This window comes from Drosophila bipectinata, chromosome XL, assembly GCF_030179905.1.
Source record: "Drosophila bipectinata strain 14024-0381.07 chromosome XL, DbipHiC1v2, whole genome shotgun sequence".
NCBI lineage: Eukaryota > Metazoa > Arthropoda > Insecta > Diptera > Drosophilidae > Drosophila > Drosophila bipectinata.
In genome coordinates, this window is record NC_091734.1 from 20486075 (window position 1) to 20507714 (window position 21640).

A 21640-nucleotide genomic window follows, 5' to 3' on the forward strand; every position below is an offset into this window, starting at 1 on the left:
CCCCACTGTGACTTTTGCCTCTTTGTCGCCGGATATATCTTCGCCATCCATATGATTCTTTGCCATGCAGCGCAGCAAAGAAACGTCCATTGTGTAGCTTGGCGTCCTTAGCTTCAGAAGCTGATGTTGCCTTGCCTTGGGAGTCAGATCGCTGATTGTTGCACGCCACGCGCTATACTTAAGGGTAAGGTATTAAATTATTTTTTTTCATTTTTTTTTTATTTTTTAAATTGAATGCATAATATCTGAAGAATATTGTGTCAAAATTTCAGGTCAATTAAAGCAAAATTGACGAAGTTATTAGTTATTGACGAAGTTGCTTGCAAATGTTTTATACTGGATTTTTTTGTGTTTAAAACTTTAAAGCGTTTTTCCCACAACTCACGTTTTCAAATTCGGTGCCCCTCATAACGGTGCCCTTTTTTTGGCGACACGTCCGGACAATTGCTACCATTGCCATATTTTTTAAATATTTTTTTGTAAAAATTTTATAAAACATTCTTCTAATGTCATACTTTAATATACCCAACTTAAATAGTTGGTTGAATAAATAAATTTTAACTGTGTCGTCAGGAAAAAAATCACAAAAACATGGCTTTTTTCGCACGATTTGACCTTACCCTCCCCTTAATCAATAAACGAAAGCTAACTTCGGGCGCAGCCGAAGTTGATATACCATTGCAGTTATATGGCAGCTATAGGATATAGTCGGTCGATCCGACTTATATACTGCGTGCAAGGAAAGAAGGGTCTGTGAAAAGTTTCAAGTCGATAGCTTTAAAACTGAGTGACTAGTTCGCGTAGAAACAGGAAGTCAGACAGACGGACATGCTCATATTACCTTAGAGGGTGATCCCGATCAAGAATATATATACTTTATAAGGTCAGTGATGTCTCCTTCACTGAGTTGCACACTTTTGGACAAAATTATAATACCCTCTGCAAGGGTATAAAAAAAAGACCCTTTCTAGAAACATTTCTTACTCAAATTAGGCACTGCGCTTCCTTCCGCTATTAAGTTAGAGAGCGATTCCGGTACCGGCAGTTTTATTTGCACCCAATAAATAATCAACGCGTTCAATTGAATGCCCTTTATTGCGGTTATATATAAATCGGAGCGGAGGTCGACAATGTTGGTCTGAGCGGCGTGATGAGCTTAAGAGAAGTGCAGCTTCCCGGAGCTTAGCAGTGAAATGCATTGTAAGAGAAGGGTCGCTCACCATGGGTGTCGCGAAAGAACGAGATAGGTACGCCCGGACAAGGCTGCGCAAAGTTTGAACAGGGCACAAATACATACCGCGATAATTCACTAGACAGAAAACTGCAGTGATAAGAGGTGAGCAAGCCGACCAAAGCCGACCGACTATTGGCAGCCATCCTCAACTTACCAACTTAGAGAAGCTCAGGTGGCTCATTTCATGTTTGCAGGAGTCAGCCTTGGAGACCGTAGGGACGCTGGAGATTTCTGACGCTAATAATGATGTTCCCTTTGATCATTTGCCCAACCTTAACCTTGCCCAGTAATCGTCTAAAATTACATCGGGTTTGTCTCCCAACTAAAAAATGGCATACTAAAGAAAAGATGCATATCCTTTCTTTCGTAACTATCTGCTGCCGAGTCTCTCAGTTCTATGCTCCTTTTGTCCAGATCTACAAAACTCTTCTGTATACTCTATGAGACCATGTTCTATTATCCGCAATCCATTTCTTCAGATGAAGGCAGCATTTCTGTTTGTTTATTTTCAACCATCTGCTTATCAGTGGTTTTTATCAATGGCATGTTTTTAACATAAAGAGGCATATCGAAGTACATTTTTTAAATCGTGGATCAAGTATTGTAGCTTTCATCAGTGTGCCATTCTGCAGCAAACCACTGATATTCGCTTCTCTGGTATTTTTAGAAGAGTATCTTTTGCTTCGATGCCCTCAGCGGTAACCTTATTAGCTTCTTTTAAGGATGTAGTCTCATGTGTGAGGTTGAAAAAATCAATTTTTTTTTTTTTTTATTTTGATAGTATTGTTTATTATGAATGTACTGTTAAAGTTTCAAATAAAAATATCAAATAATGACAGAGATACAGCCCATAATCGAGAGCGCGCCTACACCGAAAAGTATGAGTTTCTCGGTAGCGTCTAAACTTTAAACGCGTTTTTCTCGAAACGACATTTTTGTGTGCGGCGCAGGTGATTCACAAAATTCTATGGTACCGATCTAGCTGAAATTTGGATATGTTGTTCTAAAAAGTAACACCTCTGTCCCGTACTAGAATCATTTATTTTTAATGATTAGTTTTTTTTTTATCATTAATTTAAGATAAATTTTTTTAATTTTTTTTAATTTTTTGTTTTGTGGGTTCGCCATTTTGTTGTTTATTGATGAAAATATTTCATTCTAGTACGGGACAGAGCCAATAGCTTACAAAACAATAATCTATTCTAATTTTTTGTTTCGGATGACTCTAGCAGTCGAAATCACCTGCGCCAGGGACCTATCTTTTTTTTTATATGCATACTTTGGCATGCTATAAAGTGTACTAAACTACACAAGAATAAATTAAACAAAATATTTTCAAATAGTTTAGGATGCTTATAAAAACATTTGAAAATTGAAACGATCGCATTATTTTTTATTACAAAAAAAATTTTTTGAAATAACCTCAAAAAAGTAGGCCGGCACATGAGACTACATCCTTAAGTTTGTATTCTTCATGGAAATCATCTTGTAATGGAAATCATCATGTAAAAAATGCCACCGATGAAATCATTAAGCAGATGGTTCTGCTGATAATAGGAATCATTAAGCTGACGGTCACATAAGAGTCTCCGCTCACATTTTCAGTGACTTCTTTAAAACGTTGTAGAACATGGCACAAATCGCGACAATTATTTAGCTCCTCCACTGAGAGCATTTCTTGTTGCGGAAGGTTCGTCTATAAATAACAAATGCAACTTCGTCAGCTAGCGCAACGAACGAGTTTAGCATATCCAAGCACGAGTTCCATCGAGTGTCCACGTTTTGAATTAGTGTCTTAATTCTCCCTTCTGGCACTCCCTTGTCCATTTGTCAGTTCCGTAGTGCGTCCGTAGCAGCTGTTTTGTGTTTTAAATGCATTGTAGTATGCACATATATTGAATACCCACTGTACCGAGAGTACTTGAAGGGTGCGCACTGTAACACTTTGATGCAGTGTTTACATTATCCAAAGTCCCGGTCATAAACCCTAAGTGGCCGAAATATGAACCGATCGTTATGCCTTAGCCCGCACACAGAAAGTGCTAGTGTCAGCATAATCGTAACAAACGGTCAGCATATGCATACCCCCTCGCGCCTCCACTTGAGAGCGCATAACAACATATATTATTATATTCCTTTATATATAAGTACATAGCCGTCTTTCTGCCGCCGCCTGCGAGCAGCGCTGCTACGAGACTTAGCCTTACTTAGACTTAAAAAATATTGTAAAAGAACAGAGACATTTTGAACGTTGGAGCGGCACCTCAGCTGCTCCTTCCAAATAAAGACCAACCCAACTTAACTCTGGGTGTTATCCTTTCAACCTTCATCACAGCATGACGATACGCTTAACTTTGTCTAAAACAAACGAAAAGGACTGAATGGTCATCATAGAATCGTCCACAGCCAAATGAATCAGGTGTGCAAAGGCACGAAATGTGGCTTCGCAGTCCAAGAAACAATCTCGACGCAGCTATCTTATTGTTGGGATTGTCTGTAGTTAAGGTCCTCCTTTTATTTTTTCCAATACCAAACTTATTTCAACCATCTTCCAACAGTTCAGTTCAAATAAAGGGTGCCCCATTTAGCGTTTGCTTTTTAAACTATCGATAATTTTGATTTGACATTTCAAATGCCACTGTCAATGTGTCAGAAGGTTTGCGATTTACGAAATGGTTAAGTTTACGCTCGAAGAAATTGGAACACTTTCTTCCAAAGTGGAGCGTCTTCAACGAAAAATAAAAAAGAAATGCCTTCCAGGCAGTTTGTGGATAGTTTTGTGAAGCGTGGGCGTGACACTAGTTCGTTGATGGATAAAAAACACATTTACGTGCTCCTCCAGTTCGGTTGGTCGAAAAAATCGCTGAGGTGGTCGAATATTTCAATGACAATCCGTCGACGTCAACTCGGCACCGTGTTCAAGAGTAGGACGTTTCGCGCACTTCCCTGCAACGGATTTTATCCAAAGAAATCCGTCTAAGACCTCCGCATGACCATCCAATGCGTTTTCGGTTCGCGGAATGGGCTCAGGAGCGCTTGGTCAAAGATGACCATTTTTACCGAAAAATCGTGTTTTCTGATGAGGCCATTTACACCTCGGTGGTTATGTTAATTATGTTATGTTAAAACTGTCGCATTTGGGGGTCAGGAAATCCACGTCGTCTTGGAGAAGCCAATGCATCCAAAACAAGTGACTGTTTGGTGCGGTATGTGGTCGGGTGGCATCATTGGGCCGTTTTTTTTTATAACAAGAAAGGAGCCGCCGGAACCGTTAATGGTGTCCGGTATCGCGGCATGTTAGAAGACTTTTTCTTTCCTCAATGGAAAAAGAAGACATAGACGACATATGGTTCCAGCAGGACGGCGCTAGGTGCCACACAGCCAACGTCACAATCAATATTTTTCCGGTAAATTCGAAATTCGCATAATCAGCCGAAACGGCGGTTTGACCACGTTTGATTATTTTTTGTGGGTTGCCGTCAAGAACAAGTGTTACGCCAACCACCCAAGGACGATTGACGACATAAAGCACGAGATTGAAATGGCCATCAGGTTCATTGAGGGCCATACCATCGAAAATGTGTTTAAATTGGGTTGACCGAATGAGATACTGTAAAGCCAGCCGAGGCAGCCATATGAACCAATTAGTGTTTCATACATAAACCGCAATGTATACTCGAGGCCGGAATTGATATACCCTTGCAATTAAAACCGGAAACATCGGATACTGTTGCTCGATCCTTATGAGAATTTCATAATAAAACCAATTTATTACAATAAAAAATCTAAAACAAAGTCCCAAACTTCTATTTTAAAAAAATAGAAAAATAAATACAATATATACACCCAATACCAAATGCCTCTTCCGATTGTTCAGTTATATGGCAGTTCAGTTATTATTTTTTGTTAAAAATTACCTATTTGAATTTGTTGTAGTTGCAGTATAACATGTAAAGAAAAATTTTTTGAATTCTTTAAGGATGTAGTCTCATGTTCCGGCCAACTTTTACTAGTTATAGAAACAAAAATTTGTTGTAATAAAAAATAATGCAATCGTTTCAATTTTCAAATATTTTTTTATAGACATCAAAAACTTTTTTAAAATATTTTTTAAAATTAATTCTTGTGTAGTTAATACACTTAATAGCATGCCAAAGTATGCATATAAAAAAGTGGTAGGTCCCTGGCGCAGGTGATTTCGACTGCTAGAGTCATCCGAAACAAAAAATTAGAATAGATTATTCTTTTGTGGGCTTATGGCTCTATACTAGAATGAAATATTTTTATCAATAAACAACAAAATGGCGAACTCACAAAACAAAAAATGTAAAAATAATTTAAAAAAATGTATTTTAAATTAATGATAAATAAAAAACTAATTATTAAAAATAAATGATTATAGTACGGGACAGAAGTGTTACTTTTTAGAACAACATATCCAAATGTCAGCTAGATCGGTACCATAGAATTTTGTGAATCAAAAACCTGCGTCGCACAGAAAAATGTCGTTCCGAGAAAATCGCGTTTCGAAAGGATGTCGGTACACGGACAAACAAATTTCTAGTGTCGATTTGCTGCAAAAAACGTGCTCCAAAAATTATATTGGAGCTTCTCTTTCGAGCAAGTATAAAACTGGAAAAATATACAAAAGCGTGTGAAATACTTTTTCAACAGGTATAAAGTCAACGTCGATTCGATTTAGCGATTAGCCCTGGGTAAGTGCTTACCTCGTCGATAACTACATGGGTACTTACTAGATTAACCCTTTAGTAATCGAACGTCGAACCACCCAGTTAATAAATATATGCGCATTAGCGCATAAGTACAAAACAACGGCAAGCATCGCTTTTGTTTTTGTTATTTTGTGGAAAGAGCATACACAAGATTAAAGACAAAACTTCGATTATGCTTTACATCGCTGTTTTTTTACGCGTCTTCGGTGCACTGCTTACAAAAACAATTGTCCAGAAAAAACAGTTTGTTTTATTTTGTGCTACTCTTTCGCTCAAACGCAGCTGTGTTTGCTGGCTGACGAAATTTTTTCAAGCATTTGAGCTAAGAAGTGCAAAGCGGATCAATCGATTATTAGGTGAGTGACTTAAAAAATAATATATGTTTGTAATATAAAATATGTTTATGTATATTTTATGTATAAATATGTATAAATATATTTTAGCCAATGAAGTGGTCTGGGCGTATAATGTGGATGGCGTTCAGGGGAAAGGTGCCCTAAGAATTTTTTTGGCGTTATAATCGGTTAGTATTTTAAAAGATAATTGTTAATAATCATTATACACTTTAATCTATTAAAACTTGTTTAATCCTTTTTATTTCTAGATTCAATAACTGCAGTCGGCGGTATTGGCCCAGCTGAGGAACAATTGAGAAAGGCCCTGCAGCTCCAAAAATAGAGATTTTAAAAACTCAAGCAGCCTAAAAGTAATGAAAGAACAAACCCCGTTATAAAAAAAAAATTTTAACTAAATAAAAACTGTAATTGCAATTGTACATGTTTTTTAATTTATAATGGCAGGCCCCTCCATGGGGTCCAATGTAAGTACTTACTTAACCGACCTCTTCATGGGGTCCGATGTAAGCACTTATTTTACCGGCCGTTCCATGGGGTCCCATTTAAGCACTTATTTTACCGGCCGTTCCATGGGGTCTAATGTAAGTAGTTTCTTTAAAGACCCTAATATGATGCACTATTTCACTAGTTCGTGGGTAATCGAGGCGGTGGCGATTGACCCTATTTGCGGACATTTCATATAAAAATGGAAATTAAAAAACGCATGGCTAAACGCCACTTTGTAAGTAGTGGTGGTCTCCTGGTAAGTGCTTATTTCACCAGCAACGAACTAGTGCTCAGAACTGCAGGGATACTATTCGGTGTTGGCGTGGTCTTGATTATGGGCTGTATCTCTGTGATTATTTGATATTTTTATTTGAAACTTCAACAGTACATTCTCAATATATAGTACTTTTAAAATATGTGAAAAGAAAAAAATAGATTTTTTCAACCTCACACAAACCCTTTAAACACCTTTTCACCCTCTCTACACACTCTGTGTACTTCTCGGATATTAAATTTGTAACTTGGTAATTTGTAATTGGGAACGCACGTCTTAGTATAGTGTTGCAAACTCTCTTTTTCCACACGTTAACGGGCATATTATCTTTGCATATCATATAGATCAACGAATCGGTAATTCTTTTTTCATTTGCTGAAAATTTGCCAACAAATTGCACAGTGCGACAAAAAAGGAAAATTTGGAGGAACTTTTGAAGAGACCTAATAGGAATTTTTTATTAGGTCGAGAATAGTATGAAACCGTATTTAAAATTTTTCTAACACCCTAAAAATCTTGATTTATTTAGAAAAAACGGTTTTTCGGGACGATTTTGCTCTTAAAAATTGGAACACAAGTAAAATTGCACTGACTTGTTTTGGGAAAAGCGTTATAACTTCAACAATTTTCATAATTTCCTTATAAATTGGTCTCGTTTTATTCAGAATTAACGAGACAATATTGATATGTGTCATGATAATGATACCATTTCTTGGAAGTTGTACCGAAAAAATTGCTTCAAAGTCCGCAAAAACACGACAAAAATTTAAAAATGTCAGTTTCTTGCGTAAAAATTGTATCCTTTTTGTTGAAATAAATTAAAGATCTATTCTTTTACAACATTTACCTATTAAAAAACGTAAAATTATTATCGGTTTCAAATTACGTGCTTAGGAATCTTTAAGAGCAAAAAAGTCCGGAAAACCCGTTTTTTCTAAATAAATCAAGATTTTGAGGGTGTTAGAAAAATTTCAAACACGGTTTCATAATATATTCGACCTAATGAACATTTCTTACTAGGTCTCTAGGTTATTACTAGGTCTACTAGGTTATTACTTTTATGAAGTAATGTTCATTTTGCTGCATTAGCTTTCACCTCCGTGTAAAACTTTCCGAGAAAAAATTTCGATATTTTAATATATTTCCGACATCCCTAGTTCGGAAGCTTCGGTATAGTCAGAGTCTTTATGGGGGCCACTTGAGATTTTAAGCATAACAGTCGACAGTCAGACCTAATTGTCAGACCACAAACCTGACAAGTAAACGCAAGCATCCAAGCTGGCGTCACAAAATCCGTGGACAAAATCCCTCCTTGAATGTGAATGGGTAAGCTAGGAAATTAAATTTGGTGAATTTGACCAAAACTGGAACAAATCATCAAATGTTACATGAGCGAATGATCTCGTTTATTATCTCATTAGTCTCATTAGTTTTCATTAATTATGCCTGTTGAAAATTTTTGCGTGTCGGATAATTCTCCTACGAATTCTAGCGGTCTGTGGGAAGCAGCAGTAAAGGCGGAATAATACCTCGTGTACCAGGCAGTTGGTTCCGAGGAATCTACCTTTTTTTTGCCATACAGCCTTAATCGTAAAATTCCAAACCTCTTGTATCGATTTCAGAAAATACTGCTGCACTGGATGTGCTAACTCCGACTCCGAACAGCGGGCCTCCTTAAAACGAGACCTTACAAATCTTAAATTAAACCGTCTGGATGGCTGAGAGTCTATTTCTTGCAGTCAATTTTCTGGGCCCGGAGAAATCACGAAAATTGACTTCACCGCGAGCATGTTCGACATGCCTAGGTTAAATTAACCATGTTAGTTATTTGTTAGTTCGGCTATAAGACTTATGTTTTGTATCTGATCCTGATATTACCACTCCTTCCAGAGCTTTGCTCCTTTCAATCCCAGAGGACCCTTTCAACCCCAGAGGAACACCCCACCCTGGAGGTTTCATAAGGAAACCATTTCTAGTATCGATCAGAAGTTTCCATGCGTGGAAAATAAGATTCGGTGTTTCCTAAAAGCTTATTTTCACAAACTTAAGAGCCTTATCGATACATTTGATTGGTCCGATATTCTGGCATGCACCGATGTAAATGTCACCTTAGAAAAATATTACCATACTTTAAATAAATTTTTTGACTCATGTGTCCTATGGAAATATTCGTCCGCTTCAACAAATCCTTCATCTTGGCTTACAAGGTGCCTCGCGAATTTAAAAAATACTAAAAATAGGCTTTTACTTAAATATAAAAAAACCTGCAGCAGTATTGATTTTTCAAGATATCTACTAGCTCGGTCAAATTTTACCGTGCATAACGATGAATGTTACAGGGATTATATTCGTCGCTGCCGGATTCAATTTACTCGGGATCCAAAGCAGTTTTATAATCTCGTTAAGACTAAACGTAAACATGTATCTATTTCACCTCTTCTTACGTTTGAAAGTTCATCTGCGACCTCTGATCAGGCCATTGCCGATCTATTCGCAACATTTTTTTCAAACAACTTATTCTCAACATTCTATAACTATATTCAACAACATTCAATCAGAAAATCTTATTTTCTGTCCGTTTTTCTATGATAATAGCTTATTATCTGATCTTCTAAGGGCCAAACCCGTTTATTTGCCAGGCCCAGATGCACAGAGGTCCGGCTTGTATGGAGAGAGTGGCCAAAAATACTTCTATTCTAGTTACTTCTAGGTAGCGACTTGAAACTTGGCACAACATATTTTATTCTAAATTAACATGTTAAAATCAACCAGATCGGCCGACTATGCCATATAACTTGCCATAAAACTACAATTCAAAACAGCTGCATCGACCTTGAAGAAAAAAAGATACGATGTTTGATGAGAAATGTAATGCGTAGTTGATTTTTCCCAAAATAGTTTATTTGAGTGGACTGTATACAAGCTGCGTGTTCTCGGATTCATTGCTAAAGAATAACTGACTTAATTACTAAATGCGACGCAGCGCCATAATGCGTATATAGAAAAGCTATAAAGAAAAAACTAATACATAAGAAATGACGACGCGTCGATCTGCGTTGCCATGGTTACTTGGTCTACATAATATGTATGTTTGTATTACAAATGTTAAGTAGAAAGATGAATGTTGCTCAACCTTTCAGCAACATGAATATTAGTCACCTTGAATGTTAGCAACGTCGCCAAAATAGATTCCCGTTCTCAACATCTCGGCCCGCCCTGAAACGACGCCTTTTGTAGCACATCTAGCTCCCGTTACTGGACATCTCCCGTTAAGGCTCCCGTTTTTGGACATGCCCTGTTAAGGTTCCCGTTTTTCCTCTTCTTCGGCTTCCCTTTCTTTCTGTGCATGCCTTTTGTACACTTCTGCGGGTTTGATGTTCTTGTTTTATTCTTCCTTTGCCGGTGATTTCATGTCTTGGCACTTCAGCTTACTCACGTGTGCCCTCTTCTCTTTTTTTGGCCTTCCCTGCCGTAAGAAGACAATTACCGGCGACACGAAATTGACGACAGTATAGGGCCCATCATACTGTGGCGCTAGTTTTGCTGCGAATCCCTCGGCCGCCTTCGACAAATGGTGCTCCTTCGCCCACACTGTTTCACCGACCTTTGGGCTCCACTACCGCGTCCGTAAGTTATAATGCCTCGACTGGTCCTGGGCTGCCCGCTCCATGTTCCTCCGCACTATTTCGAAGACTTCCTTCAGCTTCGTCGCGTTCTCCGTGGGCGGTTTTTGCCCAACTCCTGTGCCTAAAGCGTTTTTTTCGAACAAAGCTCGCGGCATCCTTGGCTCCCTGCCTTGCGTTATAAAGCACGGCGAATATCCCGTCGACTCCAATACTGCCGAGTTCAATGCCAGAATTAGCTCTGGCGAGTGCTCGTCCCACGTCCTCTGGTCCTTCCCAGCGAACTGGGCGATCATCATTTTGACTGTCCTACTCGCTCTCTCTGTTGGATTTTCTTGCGGCTTATATGGTGCGATGAACTGGTAGCGCACGCCGAGCTCCCCAAGGAACTTCTTAAAGCTGCGGCTGGTGAATTGTACGCCGTTGTCCGTTACCATTATTTTCGGTACTCCATACCGAGCGACAATCCTCTGATTGCTTTTTGCAGTGCCTCGGTAGTTGCTTTCCGCAGCACTATCCCCGTCCACTTTGAAAACCGGTCCATTATTACCAATACCATTGTATTTCCATGTTTCGATCTTGGCAATGGACCCATGAAGTCCGCGCACACTGTTGCCCATGGCTCTTCCGGGACCTGTGTCAGCATTTGTCCTGCTGCCTACATCTGGAACGGCTTATACTTTAAATAAGTTTCGCACTTTCTGACGTACTTACGGATGTCCCTTTGCATCCCTGGCCAGAAGTACCTGGCGGCCACTCTGGCTATCGTCTTCCTCACGTCTAGGTGTCCTGCCGCCGGTGCGTTATCGTTCTCTTTGAGAACCTGCTGCCTCGACTTCGTGGGCACGCAAAACTTCCATGACGCCACTTCCTCGCTCCCTGCTCTATGCGGGACGTGGCGGTACATCAAGCCGCCCTCTTCGACGTAATCCGGGAATTTTTGCGGGCTTGCCTTCATTGTTTCCTTTAATGCGCTTATCCACACGCACTCTTTGACTTCCAGATCTACGGTTCTTAACTTCTCGTTCAGCTTACCCGTCCTGTAGCTGATGACGTAGTCATACTCGCTATTCTTCCAAGCGGACTTGTTGAGCCACTTCAGTGCCATATGGTCCGCGATTACGTCGAACTGATATCCCTACAGGTAGGGCCTCATTTGCCTGATCGCCCATACTATGGCTAGGCACTCCTTCTCCGTTGCCGAGTAATTCTTCTCAGCCCCAATCAACGTCCGACTGGCGTACGTGATCACTCTTTCGCCCTCCTCGGTGTCCTGTGTCAGGACCGCCCCGACGCCGTAGTCGCTGGCGTCCGTTTGCAGTACAAATTTTTTGTTGAAGTCTGGACACTCCAGCAGTGGATCCTCGGCAAGCCGTGATTTTAGTGTCTTAAACGCCTCCTGGTGCTCGGGTGTCCACTCCCATTTTATTCCCTTCCGTAGCAGATCGTTCAAGGGCTTTGCGATTCCCGCGAAATCTGGTACGAATCGCCGATTCCATGACGCTATCCCTATGTACTGGCGTACTCCCTTGACGTTTGTCGGGTGTTGCAGCTCTATAATGGCAGCGTCCTTCCCCAGGATCCATGCTGATCCCTTGGCTCGTTATTCTGTGTCCCAAGTATAGCAGTTCCTGCATGAAAAAATTACATTTTTCTGTGTTTGTACGCAGGTTTGCTGCTTTCAACCTTCTGAACACCTCTCTTAGGTTCGCCATGTGTTCTTCCTTGGTGCGTCCGATCACGATGATATCGTCCTGATATGCAAAGGCATGTGGAACCATGTCCGGCCCTATGACCTGGTCAAGGGCCCTTTGGAATGTTGCCGAGGCTGAGTGCAACCCGAACGGCATCACCATCCATTGGTACAGACCCTTCCCTGGAACGGTGAAGGCGGTGTACTTTCTGCTTCCTTCCTCTAAAGGGATCTGCCAATAACCGTCCTTCAAGTCGAGGCTGCTGAAGAATCTGGCCTGCCTCAGTTGCTCCAATATGAAATTTATTCGTGGCATTGGGTACACATCTTTTACTGATTTTGCGCTATTCGAGGGCTCAATGCATCCTTTTTCCAACAGCTCCTCCACTTTTGCGTTTATTTCCCCCTGTATTTTCGGGTTTTTGGGGTAATATCGCTGTTTTATGGGAATGTCGTCCTTCATTGTGATGTTGTACTGCGTTATGATCGAGCATCCTCTTTGGCCGGCGAACGCTTCAAGCTCTCTCTCGATAAACCTCTTATTGCATTCGTCTTCCCATACCTCTTGGCATCCGGCCACTGCTACGGACAGTCTATCCTCCAGACAGCCGCCCTATCTCTCCCTTTTGGGTATGGTAACGTGGTGGCCTGCGCATGTCACTGTTGCGACAAACTCGCTGAGGAAACCCCATCCTAGCACCAGACTGTTTTCATGCCCGGCATCACCAGCAGGTTCAGGGTCTTTGTCCTGTTGCCGAAGCTTATTTGAGCCTGTAATGCGGCGCGTTTTTCCGTTAACTTCATTGGCTAACTTCACCCGTCTCCTTATCGCGACTCGTTTCCCGGCTATATCCTGGCTCTCTGCTAGTTCCTCTGATATAAAACTCGCCGTCGCTTCTGTATCCAGCATGGCTTTCACCTCCTCGACCTCGTTGGTTGCCGTCAACTGCTGCTCTTCTCCGGATAGTCCTCCTATTAGTTTTGAGAGGCAGCACCGTGCGATCCCTGCTCTCATCCCTGTTGCTGGGACCGCTGCGCATTTCTCTGGCGGAATTCTGTGCTTCTAACTCCTTTCGCGCCGCACATTTTGCAGAACAACAACCATGGGGTCCTGCATCCGCTGGCCCAAAGGCCCATCCCACCGCATCTGTTGCACGCTTGTGCTGGGTTCTCGACAGGACCCTGCCTTGGCCCTGCTGTCCACTGCTGATTAGGTTGTTGCGGAGCCGACCTATGCTGGGTCTCAGGCTGCCATCTTGGCATCCAACTTTGACTCGTGATGTTCTGCCGCTCCGGCGGGCCTTAGCGCGGTTCCTCTCTTTGCCACCTCGGTGCCCATTGTGTGTTTTGGACGGCCTGGTGGTGGAACTCGTCCCGTTGCCCTTTCTGGGTCCATTGGTCCCTCTGGAACCTTGCCGCTTCACTATGCTGCGATTCTTCTCTCTGCCACCTCTCGTTTACGGCCGGCTGACTGTGGCTCCACCTTTGTTCCGTGGCGACATGCCTGTTAAAGGCCTCTCCTGCGCTAATTCCTCAAACTCCTTTGCCAGGCCCATCACCTCCTCTAAAGACTCGCAGGTGTATGGTCTTATGAACATCTTTATCCTCGGCATGCAGTTTTCGACGAGCCTCTCGATTACTTCTTTCGTGGTTTTTTCTAATGGTTTTATTAGTGACTGAAGGTGCACCATGTACTCTTTGAAGGGCTCTCCACGACGCTGCTTCCGTTGACGAACTTGGTCCGCCAACTTTTCGAAGTATCCTTTTGGCAGGAAAAAATTCTCGAAGCTTGCCTTCAACTTCGCCCATGTTGGCCATTCTTCGTCGTTCATGATGAACCATCTTTGGGCCCTGCCCTGCAGCAGTTTTGGGATCTGGGGATCTTGTTTATTTCCAATACATATGTCTTTGCGGACCACGTCACTCGGTCGAGGAACTCTAACGGGTCCCCTGTGCCGTCGAAACGAAACGACCAGTCTCGCACCTGTCTGGCCACTTTGGCGTAATCCACCGGGGCCGGAACATACTTGATTTATAGGGGCTCTATTCTTGGATCTGGTACCGCCAGGCTCTCTATAAACTTCCCGGTTTCGCTCGTTGCTCTCTGCTTGGGGGTTGATCTTTGTTCAAAACTTTCCTCGAGACCGTGCGTTAACGCCAGTACTTCCTCTTCTTTGGATTCGTCGACCCACCTCGCGACTGAGGATCTCATCGTTTCCACAGTCCCGTCTGCTGGTAGGCCGAGCTCTCTACACTCTTCGCTCAGCTCCTCGTTTCTCAATGTGTAGATCCAATTCTTTTTTCCCATCTTTCTGCTATGTTATTTTCTAGGCTAAATGCAATCACGAAGTTTGGGCGCCAGGTGTAAGGAACTGTTATTTCTGCTTCCGCTCGCCACAATTTGCCGCGGCTAGCTCACAGAGTTTCGCGGATCCGTTCCACCGAATTTATAGATTCGACGTGATTGCCCAAGCACAGAAAATAATACAAATATCTTGAAGTTTCCACACTCTTTGTTTCGAGACCTCCTTACACTAAAAAAGGATTTCTTTCTCTCTTCCTCGTTGCTTCTTCCGTTTCCGCAAAATTAGGGTGTTACGAACTGTCTCTTCTGCTTCCGCTCGCCACAATTTGCCGCGACTAGCTCACAGAGTTTATCGGATCCGTTCCACCGACTTTATAGATTCAACGTGATTGTCCAAGCCCAGAAAATAATACAAATAGCTTGAAGTTTCCACACTCTTTATATCGAGACCTCTTTACACTACAAAAGGCTTTCTTTCTCTCTTCCTCGTTGCTTCTTCCGTTTCTGTCGGCTCCGTCGTCGGCGTCCTCTGCGGGTTGTTCAGGACACGCCGCCGCTACTCCGTCGCCGATGGTACTCCTTTTGCCGCCCTGCTGGCGACTCCGCTACCTTCCGCCCTTTTTCTGGCCTAACGCGGGCCTTCCTACCTCTGAGAATCACCCCCTTGGGTCGACTGCGACTGGTCAAACGATTGGCAGTGCTCTTTCGCTCCACTACTTCAGGGAAACCACGGTGCATATCCGCCAGCGGGCCGGGATTAGGAGTTGGCCGCGACCTCGCACCTCCTCTACTCCAGGAATCCACCGCGCATACGCGCTAGCGGGCCGGGATTGGAAGTTGGCTGCGGACTGTCGCCTCCGCTACACCGGGACACTGTGCATACGCTCCGGTGCCAGGTTTGGGAGTGCCTGTGCTTGTCGCCTTCGCTACACCGGGACACCGTGCATACGCGCCGGTGCCAGGTTTGAAAGGATACCGTGCATACGCGCCGGCGAGCCCGAATTTGTAGTGGCGGGGCTGGTGACCGGGGTGCTCTCACTCGGTCTTTGACTTGGGCGTAAGTTCCCGAGTCGGCCTATCCTTGTATCGCAGGACCACGCCTGTTGGTTGCAATTCCAGAAGTCGGTAAGGCATACGCCAGACTTATCCTTTCCCCACTTCCTTGCAAGGCTACCTGCCGTGTTCGGGAATGGCCCACGCGATTACACCACCCTGGTTTTGTCTCGTGTCTCGTCCTTTACATTTTATGTACACCGGGCGTGCGATCCCGAGTCGGCCCATCCTTTTGTCGCCGGACCACGCCTGTTGGTTGCGATTTCAGGAGTTGGTAAGGCTTACGCCAGACCTATTCTTTCCTCACTTCCTTGCAAGGCTACCTGCCGTGTTCGGGAATTGCCCCACTCGACTCTGACGTCCCGGGCGCGTAGAGGAAATGGTCCAGCAACGGGTCCTTGTCTCCCTTGTCCTGTACGTCTTTTGACTACCGGGCGTGTAATCCCGAGTCGGTCTATCCTTGTTTCGCAGGACCACGCCTGTTAGTTGCGAGTTCAGGAGTCGGTAAGGCGTACGCCAGACGTATCCTTTCCTCACTTCCTAGCAAGGCTACCTGCCGTGTGCGGGAATAGACCAACTCGACTACACTGCCCTGGGTCTGTAGAGGAACGTCCAGCAATGGATTCTTTCCTCACTTGCCTTTTCGCTCTCCTTGCGTTTGGCTGTCGGACTCGGACGCTTTCTAAGGCACGCCTGCGCATCGTGCTGATTCCCTCTCCCCTGCTCCATTGGATTACTTTCCCATCGTTCCTCCGGGAGCCGTTACGTTCCACGTCGATTCCGTCTTCCCCCGGGTGTTCGTGATTAACCCTTCACAGGACACCGTTACGTTCCACGTAAATTCCGCCTTCCTTGTCCCACGGTAACTGCCTTTCACATTCCCCCCAACCCACCGTACTTATCCTGGCGAAATTCCACTTGGCCGCCAGGTTGATAACCGGTGCTTGACACCCTTTTGCCGCTTTTGCACCTCCTCGGCCCTCCTTTGTTCCCGGCTATCTGTCTTAGCGTGTGGGGAGACTAACTTTCCTCACAGCCTTTGGAACATGATTTTAAATTGTACCACAATTGGCGATAGTAGGCCAAGTGGGTCAAAGATACGTGCAATATCTGAGAGGATTTTTAGTTACAGTGCGTAGCTGGTGCGTAGCTACAGTGCGTTACATAAGTTACAGTGCGTGGCTGATAGTGCTTCAAGGCGCAATTGGATTCTCTCTCCATAGGATTCTTTGGTAGTTTTGGTGATCGGTGCTTACCCAAACTTGGCGAAACATTTTGACAATGTCTGCGGAGAATACGTATCTATACATTTTGAAGCGCAGGCAAACGACAAAAAGATTGCGCTGAATGCTCGGCCCAACGTGTAGTGTGTCATTCAGAGCCACTCTATTTTCGTCCTTGAATGACCCGTCGAATACGACCCAAAGATTTCGTCTAACTATAGGGTGATGGGGCAGATAAAAGAGGTTGCCTGAACCGTTGCTCAATGCAACTCAACGCTCAACTTCGTTCATATGACCAAGACTTAGGTATTCCTGCATGAAATTTACGTACTTTTCTCGTAGATCCGGATTGCGCTGTAGCCGTTTTTCTACAGCCATGAAGCGAGATTGTGCTCCTTGGAGTGTGTCCGCAAATTTCGGATTTGCCGTCTTGAACGGTAGCTTGACACTATACCTTCCATCGTGGTCGCTTTTGTGCGTTTTAAGGAAATGTTTCGCGATCGCGTCTTCGTGTGGATCCTTGTGAACGTAGCTGTCGACTTCTTCTATCTCCCAAAATCGTTGTAGTGTACTGTCAATGTTGCATGTGGAGAATAGTGTTGTAGTTGGTGGAGACGGATTAACTCCAACCGATGTGATGACCCATCCAAATATAGAGGATATGGCAATAAGATTGCCCATGTTGTCGTGTATCTTTTTGCCCGTTAACGTGGTCCAAACGTAGCCGCTCCCCAATAGAATGTCTATCGGAGCCACCGAAGCGACGTCGGTATCCGCTATCAGGAATCCATCGAACACCTTGAGTGATGATGAATCGATGTTGTTTCTCTGCAAAGACGATGTGATCTTACTGAGAACGTGTCCAGTAATCTTTAGTAAGCTGTCTGTGAATCGTGATTTGAGATTCAGCTGTGTGATTCCTCTGGTTGCCTCAGCCTCGACCGGGACTACCCGGTCATGTTTCAAAGTCGTCGCCTCGGCCGAATATTCACGGTGCGAAAGTTATACTGCGTATTTGGTGGGACCAGGCCGGCGTTATTTATTATGAGCTGCTGAAACCCAACGAAACTAACAATGGGAAACGGTATCGACTTCAATAAATGCGATTAACCCGAGAACTGCGCGAAAAGCGGCCTAAAAAAAAAAAGTAATTTGAAAGTGAAAAAAGTGAGCGGCAGGAAAAAGTGATTCTGCTGCATGGCAACGCTCGGCCTCACATTGCCAAACCTGTTAAAACCTATCTGGAAACTCTTACCCCATCCGCCATATTCCCCAGATATTACACCGTCCGATTATCATTTGTTCCATTCGATAGCACATGGTCTGGCTCAGAAGCAGTTCCACACACAAGACGACTTCGAAAAGTGGCTTGATTCTAGGATAGCATCAAAAGATGAACAGTTTTATTTATTTATTTATTTATTTCGCCAACGGACAAATCCTTACATGGCTACATAATAACAACTTACAACTAATAAATAATACTAACAAAAACTTAACAAATGCCTGATTAACTTGCGTTTTAACACACCCTTATCAGAGCCCCACTCAATTCGGAGGCTAGGCGGCAAGGAATTAAAATAAGAAAGAGCCCGCTCTATCGGCTCATTTAAAAGATAATTGGCCCTATGACACTTGACCCGAAAAGGGGCAAAGGTACGAAGATCCCTTTGAGGAACATTAAAATTCACGAGTCCCAACAAAAAAGGACAATCAATGTTATCAACGATTAAATTATTCAAAAAAGTTAACGCTGCCAGTTTACGCCGATCCTCCAACGTGCAGACATTCAGAAGAAGGCAACAGGATCTGGTATGAAGAAACAGGATCCTGAAACCTTAGAAGCAGAAGTGCAGAATTTTTTCTGGAGTCGCTCAATTCTGTTGGAACGAACTTTACAGTCCGGATTCCAAATGATTGAGGCATATTCCAGCCTCGACCGAATAAATGCAGCATAGACGCTGAGGCTCGAGTATGGACTTTTGAACTGGTTCACGTGCCTCTTAACAAAGCCCAGCATAGCATACGCTTTAGGTAGAATATAGTCTAAGTCACCAGAAAATTTTAATTTGCTGTCGAATAAGACACCAAGGTCTAACACCTCTTCTTTAGCTGCCAAATTATAATTACTGATGGAATAACCCGTACAGATTTCAAAAGACCGCCTACTGTAACGGTTAAACATACACTTAGATAAGTTTAATGGAAGAAGATTACGGGAGCACCATGATTAAACTCTGGATATATCCTCCTGTAACCAGTAACTGTCACTAATGCAGCTAATCGCTTTATAGATTTTAAGGTCATCCGCATACATTAAAAAAGAAGAGGTCCAAGAGAGCTGCCTTGTGGAAGACCAGAGGAGGTGACAAATGGACTTGAGATAGCGTCTCCAACAGTAACGTGGCAAGGTCGGTCAGCCAGATAAGACTCGAACCAACTTAATAGGCAGGAATGAATACCTAATTTATATAATTTGGCCAGAAGGGCAGCATGACACACTTTGTCGAAAGCTTTGGAGAAGTCGGTGTAAATGGCATCAACCTCAAATCGGTTTTCAAAAGCTTCCAAGCAGTGCATAGAGAAGACAGATAAATTAGTGGTAGTGGACCTCCCAGGCAAAAAACCATGCTGGTTGGGGGATATCAAATTGCGAGCCAGAAAAGTCAATTTTTTAGTTAGTATCCGCTCCAGTATCTTAGCGACGTTGCAAATTTTGGCTATAGGTCGATAGTTGCTAACATCACACCTACTGTCAGGTGTGAGCGATTCGGTCAAATGTCCTGTGGCTTCAACTAGGTCACCGTCCAAAACGTCCATGTTACTCACATTAAGAAAAGGCTCAATGCTAAGAAGAGTTTCATGATCACTCCAAGGAACCTTCGGCTCCAAGTTAGAGGCAAAGTATTTTGCAAAAAGATCAGAAACGCTCTGATCCGAGTCGGCTGCTAAATTACCATAACATATGGATGAAGGTATGTCCGATTTTGACTTTTTGCTGTTAACAAACCGCCAAAAAGCTTTAGGATTGGATCGAAGGCTAGCTTCGACATCGGATGTATACTGAATGTAGAGGAACTTATTAAGGAAATCAAATTCTCGCTTAAATTTCCGGTATAGCTCTCCTGCTCGAGTCTCACCTGTCATTATAAATCGTTTGTAGTGCTTATCCCTTCTATTTTTTAAGTTTTTTAAACCTTTTGTATACCAGGGAAGCCTATAGGATCTTCGTACCCTCACAGGGGCATAAGTATCAATAATATTAAAAAGGGCAACCAAGAACTTAGTATAACAATCATCGATTGAGCCATCCGAAAAAAGGGAAACCCAATCAAAGGCTGAAATAGAGGCATTAATAAGTGACAAGTTAGTATCATTCAGATGATAATATGGAATGGGGGAAGCAGAAGGCAAAAAACTATAAAACTCAATATTAATTACCAACGGCTTGTGGTCCATATCACAAGGACTTAATGGTACATTGCATAATTCTACTTTACTATTAACCAAATTATTTAAAAATATAAGATCAAGAATTTTGGATAAATCATTAAAAATATTATTTACTTGGGAGAGGCCCAGACTAAAAATATCATCTAAAACTACAATTTCATGACTCTGGTGAACGTTGCTAGGTAGCATGCAGGGAGATTCCGGGTCCCAAGACCAGACAATGGAGCTCAGGTTAAAATCGTCAGCTACCATCAAAGCGGTAGGGTCCGACGTTCTAGCACAGACACTAGTGATGTTTTCCATATGCGCATGATATTTGCTAAATGACGAACGGGCTATGGACACCCTGGATTGAAACCGCAAGCTGATCCAGTAAAAGGTCGGCCACCGGAAGGCGCAGTGGTGTAGCCTGAAGAGATCGACGCATAGCGATGATCACACCTCCACCTCGCTCACACTGGGTACTGAATGCATCTCCGTCCTTTCGAAATACAAGGTACAAGTTAGGCTCGAAAAACTCAGAGGAGCTGAATTTGTCATTGAGCCAGGTTTCCACAATGATGATTACATCAAAATCGCAGACAGAAGAATTGAGGAATACCATCCGGGTCTTGGTTCTCATTCCCGATATATTTTGGAATCGAACTTTTAAGCTTTTAATAGGGACCGAGGACGACGAGTAGCTACAGTCCGAACTGGGAATTGGACGGCAAGGCGGTGATGATGAAAGTGCACTCCTGGTACTGGTGCATGTGGAGGCATATCCAATACGCACAGCTTGCAAAATAGCCGACGAGGATACATAGAAATTTTCATTAGACTCATCAGTAGACCTGCGAGAGTCCAGTTGCAAGGCAAATCCAGTGCCAGGTGAAAACATTGAGCGTTCATAGTCAGACACATCCAAACGCAGCAAAGATCCACCCACAAGTCCAAAACGTAAATAAACATCTTCCATCGGCGAAAAGAAAGCACCAGCGAGTGGCCCTGCGAAAAGAGATAAGATGAATGATGCGCTGCCAACGTCTTGATTACCATCATCTTGTTGTTGCTGGGCATCTACAAATGAAGATAAGAAATAAACAACTCGCCTTGAAAAAAGTTGTTGTTGTTGAAGAATATCGATCAGCAAACAAAGCCAATTATTGCAGGAATTGAAGACAGCGTCAACCGTTACCATGAAAGCCCACGCCGATTCTTGTTGGTA

The 21640-nt window shown here is 43.1% G+C and overlaps 1 protein-coding gene across 6 annotated transcripts in view; it reads left to right on the forward strand.

Moving 5' to 3' along the window:
- The window catches only part of vap (RAS p21 protein activator vap), a 181580-nt gene that overhangs the window by 81786 nt on the left and 78154 nt on the right, over positions 1–21640 (forward strand). The window contains exon 5 of one of the 6 annotated variants that reach the window (XM_043211385.2): positions 6572–6623. The exons of the other annotated variants lie outside the window; for them this stretch is intronic. Within the exon in view, the coding sequence (XP_043067320.1) occupies positions 6572–6608 (37 nt within the window). The 3' untranslated portion in view covers positions 6609–6623. Of the gene's footprint in view, positions 1–6571; positions 6624–21640 lie in introns of those variants that run through there. 6 annotated transcript variants of the gene reach the window in all.